Source organism: Cervus canadensis, chromosome 2, assembly GCF_019320065.1.
Source record: "Cervus canadensis isolate Bull #8, Minnesota chromosome 2, ASM1932006v1, whole genome shotgun sequence".
NCBI classification, from domain to species: Eukaryota; Metazoa; Chordata; class Mammalia; order Artiodactyla; family Cervidae; genus Cervus; species Cervus canadensis.
The window spans coordinates 98,104,638-98,115,056 of record NC_057387.1 but is presented as its reverse complement, the minus strand read 5'-3'; the positions used below and the strand labels follow the sequence as shown (position 1 = coordinate 98,115,056).

At 42.1% G+C, this 10,419-nt stretch overlaps 1 protein-coding gene across 4 annotated transcripts; it reads right to left on the bottom strand.

Moving 5' to 3' along the window:
* Positions 1 to 2,431: 2,431 nt before the first annotated feature.
* Positions 2,432 to 8,698, bottom strand: LOC122437123 (small vasohibin binding protein). Of its 4 annotated transcripts, none has more exons than XM_043461663.1 (3): positions 8,596 to 8,698; positions 7,763 to 7,912; positions 2,432 to 2,864 (listed from the first exon to the last, which is right to left on the bottom strand). In XM_043461663.1, the coding sequence occupies exons 2-3, from the start codon at positions 7,874 to 7,876 to the stop codon at positions 2,778 to 2,780; spliced, it is 201 nt and encodes a 66-aa protein (XP_043317598.1). In that variant the 5' UTR covers positions 7,877 to 7,912; positions 8,596 to 8,698; the 3' UTR covers positions 2,432 to 2,777. The 4 variants fall into 4 exon arrangements, with proteins under 4 accessions (XP_043317598.1, XP_043317599.1, XP_043317600.1 ...); XM_043461664.1 differs by having other exon boundaries at positions 8,586 to 8,691; XM_043461665.1 differs by having other exon boundaries at positions 7,763 to 7,937; positions 8,596 to 8,628.
* Positions 8,699 to 10,419: the final 1,721 nt, after the last annotated feature.

Below are 10,419 nucleotides of genomic sequence, written 5' to 3'. Positions count from 1 at the left end.
TTCTGGCTATTTCTAGAACTTGAACACTGTTCAAAGGAAGAAAATGCAATTCTGAAAGAGGATTTCCATATCCATTCTGAGCCATAGCAGCAGAGCTGAAATAAATATGTAGACTCCCAGAGGAATGCTTTGAAAGGGAAAATACACCTTGTACTTTGCTTATAACAATACTAATCATACTACATCACCTCAAACAAAAATTTAGGTTAGCGATATGAGGATAGTTATAGATCAGTTGAGAGCTGAAAAACTGTTAGATTCACTAAGAAAAAAAAAAGAGGAGGTACCAATAAACTCAGCAATGAAAGAGGAGAAATAACAATGGATATGACAGAAATACAGAAGATTAGATCAGCTATAAGTCAACAAATTGGACAACCTAGAAGGAAGGTCTTCCAAGAGTGAATCATGAAGAAATAGAAAATCCTAATAGATCAATCACTAGTAGAGACTGAAACAGTAATCAAAAACTTCCCCCAAAACAAAAGTCCAGGGCCTGGTGGGGTTACAGGTGAATTCTACCAAACATTCAAAGAAGACTTAATATCCTTCTCAAACTACTCCAAATAACTGAAGAGGAAGGAATATTTCCTATTTTACAAGGCCCACAACACCCTACACTAAAAGCAAACAGAGAAAACACACAAAAAAGGAAAATTACAAACAAGTGTTACTACTGAATATAGACACAAAAATCCTTAACAAAATATTGGCAAACCAAATATACAATATATTAAAAGGATTAATATATTAAAAGGATTAAGTGGATTATTAAGGATTAAGGGATTCTAGGATGCACAAACCAATGTGCTATACCACATTAATAAAATGACTGGATAAAAATCATATAATCATCTCACTAGATGCAGAAAAAGTGTTTGACAAGATTCAACACCGATTTATGATAAACTCTCAATAAAGTGGGTATAGAAGGAATGTACTTCTACATATTCAAGTCCATATGTGCAAACACACAGCTAACATTATACTCGATGGTAAAAAACTGAAAGCTGAAACAAAAGTTTCATGAAACAATATCCTCACCACATTGATTTTTAAAATCTGTTCTTTAAAAGCTTTTTTTAAAAAAAAATTATTTGGCTGCACTGGGTCTTAGTTTTGGCATGCCAATGTTTAGTTGCAGCATGTGGAATCTACCAGCATCCCCTGCATTGCAAGGTGGATTTTTAACCACTGAACCACCAGGTAGGCCCCTATTGTTTAATTAAAAAGATAAGCTAGTCATAATTTATTAAACTGACTTGACAACGATCTACAGTTTGCAATACTAGAACACTTCTCTAGGATAAACTATATCCAGGGCTGTGACATGTTAACACAAGCAGTTGCCAACTAAGGATCAGAATCTTTCCAACCAACATTCATATATTAATTGGTTATTTGAAATTTGAAACATATCCCATTAAGTAAGGTAGCTGGGAAGTAATATTTACTGAATAGTTATTACATAATCTTATTTCTTGATGAATGATCTTGAGAGGAAGAAATTATTACTCCATTACACAGATGGGCGAAGAGTGAGGCTTAGAGAGATTAATAACTTATCCAAAGTAATAAGAACTATACTTGACCCCAAAACACTGTTCTTTCTAGTATACTACATCATTTCCTTATGTTTATGATGACAGCTTACTCCAAACCCCCATTCCTCCGAAACATAAAACTGAAAAATTTGCATTCAATTCAAATTCAATAGGACACTATAGAACCTAATTACTACTTATGGGGATAATCTGTGTAAAGGTTATCCTTAACTATGACTTAGGCTCTCTGAACACATTGTCCGTAGGGACAACAAGTTCCTTAACATCACGATTTATTGCCAAAATAAGCATAGGAATGGGAACAGAACTCCCAGTGACTTCAGAGCGGTGGGGAGACAAAGAGGAGGTGGGAATTGCTAGAGATGTTCCCAGAACCACTAGGGAAAATAAAGGTAAATTTTTAGCACAGAGAGTAACAGAGGAGGCAATGTTGGCTGTTGTACCCTCTGAGTAATCAGCCTCATTTCCATGCATATTCTGCTTCTAGGCCCAATAAAATACAAAATGAAAAACCAAAAGCACTTCGCTCCCCTCCTCCCCCTGTTGGTACAAGTCTGCTGCTAGCTCTCCACATTCATAGGGTGACAGGAATCTTGGCTTCAAGGCTCTGATTAGTGGCTCATCTGGGAGTAAAAGTCATATATTTACACCTGTATAGCTAAAAACTTAGAATCTGTAGGGTCTGCAGAGCTTTAGCCTCAGGAAGAATGAAATCTCGAAACAGTCAAGTTCTTTCTGTCCTCTCACCTCTGTTCCCTTCTTGAAGGAAAAAGGCTCCCCTCTGCTCACATCAACTTTTCCTACCTATTACATTCTTTCTGACTCCACTTTCTTATGACTAGGCACCCCTAAAGTATAAGCAAGCAAACATTTTATTAGTATTTTATTTGTATTTTTGGAGAAGGTTTACAGTTTCAGAAGAAACACTGATTTTTTTTTTCAAACAATAGAAAAAGTTAAAAAAAAAAAAGAATGTATTGTCTTGGAAGAATAGAAGAAGTCTCTTCAGCAAGCAATGGGCCAATTCCGATTGGAGGAACTAGTGAAGCAAGTTACATACAGGAAGTTCTGATTTATCCAGTTTCAGGAATAACGCAAATCTCTTCTTGTCTAGTTGTGTAAGGCTCCAAATGGGCCATCTCAGCTTTAAACTGGTAACACGCTCATAAACAAAGCTTCCAGGGTCCCATCTAGTGTGAACGCAGGGGTGGTTCACTCTCCAGGAGGCTGCATCTGTTTACAGAATTCATCAAACTGCTGCTGCTCCAGTTCTGTCATGACTCTGTTGAGGGCATAGATCTGAATAGGAGAAAAAGATATGTTAACAGTGGAGGCAGCTGCTCAACCTGTCTTCAGACACCACAGGCTGTGTCATTTGAAAATGCCAGAACTGCATCAGTAATGCAGGGGCAGTGATGAAGCAACTGGAGAGGCAAACAGTAGCTCCACTGGGGAATCAGGAAAGAAGCAGTGAGGCAGGTGCTTGACCTGGCCTTGAAAGGACTGGCAGGGGATTTCCCTGGTGCTCCAGTGGTTAAGAATCCACCTTCCAATGCAGGGGATGTAGTTCGATCCCTGGTTGGGAAGTAAAGATCCCACATGTGGGACAACTAAGCCCATACACCACAACTACTGAGCCTGTTCACTCCAGAGCCCATGCTCAACAAGAGAAGTCACACAGCACTAGAGAAAAGCCTGAATACTTCAACGAAGAGCCCACAAAGCCCCACCCCCCCAAAAAGGATTGGTGGGACTTCCCTATAGCTCAGATGGTAAAGAATCTGCCTGCCATGCAGGAGACCTGGGTTTGATCCCTGGGTCAGGAAGATCCCCTGGAGAAGGAAAAGGCAGCCCACTCCAGTATTATTGCCTGGACAATCCTCACGGACAAAGGAGCCTAGTGGGCTACAGTCCGTGGGGTTGCAAAGAGTCAAGACACGACTAACAGACTAACACACACAGGATTTAAACAGGTAGAGACTGGGGAAAGGACCTAAGTGATAGAACAATGGATATTATGACTAAATAATATAAAAGCACAGCATTAGTTCTAGAAACTTCAAGTATGCTAAATACAAAAGGTTGTGGAGCTGGAGAAAGAAAGAAAGGTATGTTAGGCTCTTAAACGCCACACCAAGTAATCAGGACTTTATCTGGCCGACTCTGGAGAGACAAGTGTGCAGGGAAGAAACCTGATTATATCTGTGCTTTGAGAAAGAAAACTGGCAGTCAGGGAGGAGAGATCACAGGCCCTTAGGAGACATCTGTTACAACAGTCCAGGTAGGAGGTAGCAGGAACGTGACCCAGGGCAGGCAGGGGAGGGAGAAGAAAACTTTAAGAGCCATTCCAAGGTGAAAGGCAGGGTAGCTACCTTATTGCTTCACCTTTCAGTCATTAATCAGTCCACCAAAGAACCAGAAACAATGTAAAACCTCCAAATTTGTACAGAAGAAGAAAAGGGCCATGTTTGTGTGTAGGGGATAAAATTTGAATAATCAAAAAGAGAAGGGAAAAAACCCTGAGAAGTGAGACAAATAGAAAATATAAAATAGCAGAAATTAATGAAAAGGCAACCAAATGTACAACAGAGAGGATCACTGAAACTGCAAGATGGTTCTTTGAAAATTCTAAAGAAAACTCTGCAAACCTCCGAGACTTGTCGAGATAAAAGAGAGGCTGCACGACTATTATCAGAATTAAAAAGAAGTCATAATTACTGATACATGTGTGTTAGTTGCTCAGTCATATCCAACTCTTTGCAACCCCATGAACTGTAGCCTGCCAGGTTCCTTTGACCGTGGAACTCTCCAGACAAGAATACTGGAGCGAGTAGCTATTCCCTTCTCCAGGGGATCCTCCTGACTCAGGGATCAAAGCTGGGTCTCCTGCATTGCAGGAAGATTCTTCACTGTCTGAGTCACCAGGGAAGCCAGAGTAGAAATTAAAATTTATTAACTCTGTGTCAATAAGTTTGAAAACTTAAATGATACAAATTCCGAGGAAGAGTAAAATGATCAAAACTGACTAAATAGAAAGCTTGAATAATCCTAACAATCTTTTTTCCCCCAATTTTTAAAAATTGTGGTAAGATTCTATAACCTTCAAGGAAAATAGAACTCCACACAGTGAAGTGATGAAAACAGTTTTAAGCAACTGAAATGATTCTCAAAAAGCATGGTTAAAATGGTCACGTTTTATGTATGTTTAACACAAATAAATAAATTTGAGTGGTTAAAAAAAACATTGCTCAGTGAACAGGGCCAGTCATGGAATATGGTAGCATACATAAAGTTTAGAAACATGCAAAACTAGATGATACACTGTTATGCTATACAGTATTATTTGGGAATACACACAGAAACAGTAAATTAATACACAACAGCAAGGGGGTGATTAGCATAAAATTAAGGACGGAGGGTACTGCTTCCCTCAGTTCTGGGAAGGCTGGAGATACGGCCAGAGTGAGGCCTGAGGAGCTTCTAATGCATGGTCATGTTCTATTTCTGTAGTTGGGTGGTAGGGTGTTTGTTTTATTCATCATCTTTAAGAGTACAAACACATTTTATATATATTATTTATATGTATTATATATATTATTATGTATTAAGTGTATATTTATACTAAACAGAGAAAGAAGACTTAAAATGGGTCAAGGGTACAAGCCAAGGAATGAAAGACTTTCAAGAAAGAAATGGTCACCAAAAGTTCCAAATGTTGCTTCAACTGCCAAATGGGCCTCTGTTTCCATTCTCCCCTCTCATCTCTCCTTCTTATCTCACTTCCTGGAATGTGGCATCTATGCAAAACTGAACGGAAACTGTGTTTCTGCCTCCCTACACGGGCTCCTGTCACATTCTTATCTTAGGAGGTTGCATTCCAGGCCACACAGATGAACCAGCAGCTGTGGGGCAGAGCTGGAAGCAGGGGAGAATGTCAAGAGACCTGTTTAGATGGCAGGCCTGCCCCTCAGTCCATCACCACCTAGGGATTCTGGTCAGCATACCTCACTTTAAATGAGGATAATGCCTCCTACCTCACAAGGTCATGTATGTCATATCTCCCATCTTTATTCCAGGAAGGATTTATAAAGGTCAAAGTGAAAGCAACAGTAATACACACCAGTATGAAGATAACATGTGGTCAGGCACGTGCCTGGCACATCTGAGGAGCTCAGCAAGTGCCAGCTGCTACAACAGTGCAAGTCCAATATGACAGCTTAGCAGGTCGGCACATTCAACTTAGACTGAGCACAATAAAAGCACAGCGACTCGTGGTAACCATCACTGCTATTTTCGAGGGCTTTCTCTGGGCAGGCACTGTACTACGTGCTTTAGATACAGCATTTCTGCTTACAACAAACTCATGTGACTGATGTCATCATCCTCATTTTACCAAGAAGGAACTGAAGAACTGAGGCTCAGAGAGGTTAGATATCTTGCCCAAGTTAACCTGGGAAGCACTGGAACTTATGGAGGAGCTGGGATTTGAGATCAGACAAGTAAGTGTAACCCGTGAAACCTCACCAACAGGGTGTCAATGAGTGTATGAACAATGTCCTCAATGACATCCATCACTGCAGTGTGCACAAAGGACAGTTTCCTAGGGCTGTTTCTTAAGGCGGTTCTCCAACTTTCACCAAAGTGCAATGCAGTAAAATCATCTGGGGGCCTGGGTCCAGGTGGGGATGGGGAGGTGAAGTAAAGTGGGAACAATCTGTTGGAAGCCAGGTCCGCAGCTCTCAGATGGTCTGACTTAATCCAAAGGCAGATTTCAGTTTATAGATTAACTTCAAACACACTATTAAATTTACTCATTTTGACGGCCTTCTTCACTGAATGCAAGCTGCACAAAGGCAGGGACTCCTCCATGCCCGCAACAGTGCCTAGCAGGTAGTTGCAGTTCAATACTGTTAGTGACTGGATCAGATTAACAAAAGTTTAAGGTCTGACACTATTAAGCACTGAAAAAGAAGTGAGGGATGAGAACCCTCTTACTCTGCTAATATGGGTACAAATTTGTATAATCTCTTTGAAAACAATTTGGCAACATCTAATAAATTTGAAAATGTACCCCATAATTTTACTTCTAGTTATATTCGCCCTATAGGAATTCCAGTACAGGAGTCAAAGGAGACATCTAAAGGGTTTTCACTACAGCACTGTTTGTAACAGCAAAAAAAAAACAACAACCCTATAAATCATTTAAACATTCATCACTGGAAGATGGGGTAAATATACATAGATTCACAAAGTAGATTATTATAAACAGTGATGAGGAATAAACTGGATTCTTACATTAACATGAATAATTCTAAAAAAACATAATGCAAAATAAAATATGCAGTTAGTTTAAGATTTTAAAACAAAAAATTTTATACTGTTCAAGAATATCTACAAATATATTTGAATGTAAAAGTATTAAAAAAAATCATGGTTGTCCATAAAGAGGGGAAAAATGCCATAAGACAGGAAATGGAGAAAGGTGATTTCAAATTTACAGGTAATTTTTATTTATCTTAAAAAAGACTACATGCAAATATGCCAAAATGTTAAACACTGCCAATCTGGGGTGCTGAGCACCCAGGTGTTTGTTATAATATTCTGTTTTTCTGTATTTTGAAATTAAAAAAAAAGAAAAAAAAAAAAACAGAAAAGAAATAGAAAGAGAGAAAAGACCAGAGTAAGCTTTTTCCTGATATTAAATACTAAAGTAAAATATCCATGTAAACAGTCAAATAGACTTTTAAGGGCAGATTGAACAAAGGAACACAGTGGTGAGTGTAGAGCTTGGGCCTCTACTTCTGAATTAGGAGCAGCTACTCTCCAGGCCAAATCCAGGACATCTGTGCTAGGGTGTCTGACACTTTTTCTTGGACTCCCTTACAGGACCCTCCCTCACACGGCCCTTCTCTTTCTCCTTTCTTCCTTCCCTCAGGACTCTGCCACAAAAGCTCTGCACCAGGGGTCATCAGGAGACCACCTGGGACTGGTAGGGGTCGGGGTGGGGTTCCTGACACTTGGCATGTGACTCTGGTCTGCCGCCTCACCATCTGGTCCTCAGAGATCTCCTCTGAACACCTAGGAGAACCCTGTTTTTGGCTGGAGGCAGGCAGGGCTCCCCTATACCGTTCTCTGCTCTCCCTATTCCAGCATCATCTCCAGCAAACGACAGGTACACGGGCCCTCCTCACGCTCACCTCTGCTCTCTGTCTCTGCTTCAGCTCCTGCTGGGCTGATTTCTGCTTGGCCTTCTCGATTCTGCTGACAGGCTCCTTAACTTTGGGCTTTTCTTTACGTGAAGATGGATCCATGACTTGATTTCCGTATACGTCTTAGTCACCTCTAACCTGGATGGTACAGAGGAAAGCTCATCTAAAAACAAAGAAAGAACGAACGAACGAACTTCCAGAAACTTAGACCGTACGGCAGCTCCTTCCTTTGGCAGGTGAGGTAGAGGGGCCCGGAGGAAAGGGCGCTGCATTGGAGGAATAAGACCTGAGTCCTACTGCCAGCACCTCACTGAGTGTCTCTAGGCAAATCTCACCCCCACTCCGAGCCTTAGTTTTCCCCATCTGCACAAGAGAACAACGGTCCATTCCCCGGCCCCTCCCACCAGCGGCGGTATGAGCACCAAACGCGAAAAGCCCAGTGAACGGTGTCCTACTCTGTCGCGGGCTGCATCCAGCGTGGCACTGCCGGACACCGCGGCCCAGAGGGACCGGCCAGCCGAAGTCTCGAAGCGGGGCGGCGGGGAGCCCGAGCATGACGCGGCCGCCAACCTCGGGACCCCACCTCTGTCCTCCCAGCCGGTAACAGGCTGCCGGGCCCGCCCTCCGCCACCGCCCCGCCCGGGGCCCAAGCCCGGCCCCAAGGGAGCTCCCCTCCCGCCGCCACCGCCCTCTCCCAGTACAAAATGGCGGCGGGAGGCGGGCGGCGCTCGGGACTCGGAGCCTTTCCTCCCCGGCCTCAGGATACCGGCCCCGCCGCGCCGCGGACAAGGCCCCACGCGTGGACCCTCACCTTCCCCTACCTCACGGCCTAGCTTCTGAGCCTGCCGCGCCTCGGATTGGGCGGGGCCCGGGGGCGGGGCCTGGGGCGGGGCAAGGAACCGGAGGGCGGACCGGCGGGCCGAGGCCCCGCCCACAGGCCCGCTTGCGCGGGCGCAGAAAGCGTGTCTGTACTCCCAGCTTAGACTCAGGAGCTGGAGCTGGGGCTGGGGCGAGTGGGTACCGGTAGCTGAAGCTTTTCCTGGGGGAATTTTCCTGGGACAGCTGCTAGGCTTTGAAGGGAGAGATCTGAAACCTGGGGCTTGAATTGTAACTCGCTGAGGGATGGTGATTGCCGTCTTCTGGACTCGGAAACTTGTTAGGAAGGTCAAGTGAGACCCCGTTTACTAGGATGCTTTGAAGAAAGGAAATCCTGACAGAAGTATAAGTAGCCAATATAAATGAAGAGAAACGCTCAAGTTCACTGAAAATCGATAACTTTAGTTACTTTTTTTTTTGAAATTACATTTTTATAACTATTTATAGTAATTTTGGGCTTCGACGGTGGCTCAGCAGTAAAGAATCGGCCTGCAATGTGGGAGTTGCAGGTTCCATCTCTGGGTCAGGGAGATCCCCTGGAGAAGGAAATGGCAATCCATTCCCGTATTCTTGCCTGGGAAATCCCAGGCATGTCCACTCCTGTTGTTCCTTCAAGGACTAGGCAAGAATCGAAACAAAAGGGGGATTCTAAGCAGCAGTGAAAGTATAGCCTGATGGACACTCACACACTTTCAGTCAAAATATAAATTATCACAACTCTTTGAGAAGCCAGTTTATCACTGCACAGCAAAAGCCTTGATAATGAGCATAACCCCTCAAAAGGACAAATAATGCTTGATTCTGTTTTTGTGAGATATCTAAAGTAGTCAAATTCTTAAAAAAGTAGAATGGTGATTGCCACAGACTGGGGTGGGGGAAAGGGAAACTGTTCAGTGGGTATAGAATTTCAGTTTTGCAAGATGAAAAAGCCCTAGAGATCAGCTGCACAACAGTGTGTAAATAGTTAATACCACAGCACTGCACACTTAAAAAATAGTTAAGATGATAAACCCACCTAAGGAGGTAAAGACCTGTCCTTGGAAAATTATAGAACACTGATGAAAGAAATTGAAGACACAAAGAAATGGAAAGATGAACCATGTTCACGGACTGGAAGAATTACTGTTGTTAAAATGACCATACTGTCAAAGGCAGTCTAGATTCAGTGCAATCCCTATCACAATACAAAGAGCGTTTTTCACAGAACTAGAACAAGTAATTTTAAAATTTGCATGGACACAAAAAAGAGCCTGAATAGTGAAAACAATATTGAGAAAGGAGAACAGACCTGGAGGAATCATGCGCTCTGACTTGCAGTAATCAAAATAGTATGGTATAGGCACAAAAATAGACACATGGATCAATGGAACAGTATACAGAGCCCAGAAATAAACCCATGCACTTATGGTCAATTAATCTACAACAAAGGAGGTAAGAATATACAATGGAGAAAGGACAGTGTCTTCAATAATTTATGCTGGGAATACTGGATGGCTACATGTAAAACAATGAAATTAGAACACTCCCTAACACTATACACAAAAATAAACTCAAAATGGATTAAATGCCTAAATATAAGACCAAAATCCTTAAAAATCCTAGAAGAAAACATGAGCATAACAAGTTTGACATAAATTGTAACAATTTTTTTGACTTGTCTCCTAAAGCAAAGGAAATAAAAGCAATACACAAGTGGAAAATTATTAAAATCTTTTGCATAGCAAAGGAAACCATCAACAAAATGAAAAGACATAGGATAAAATATTTGC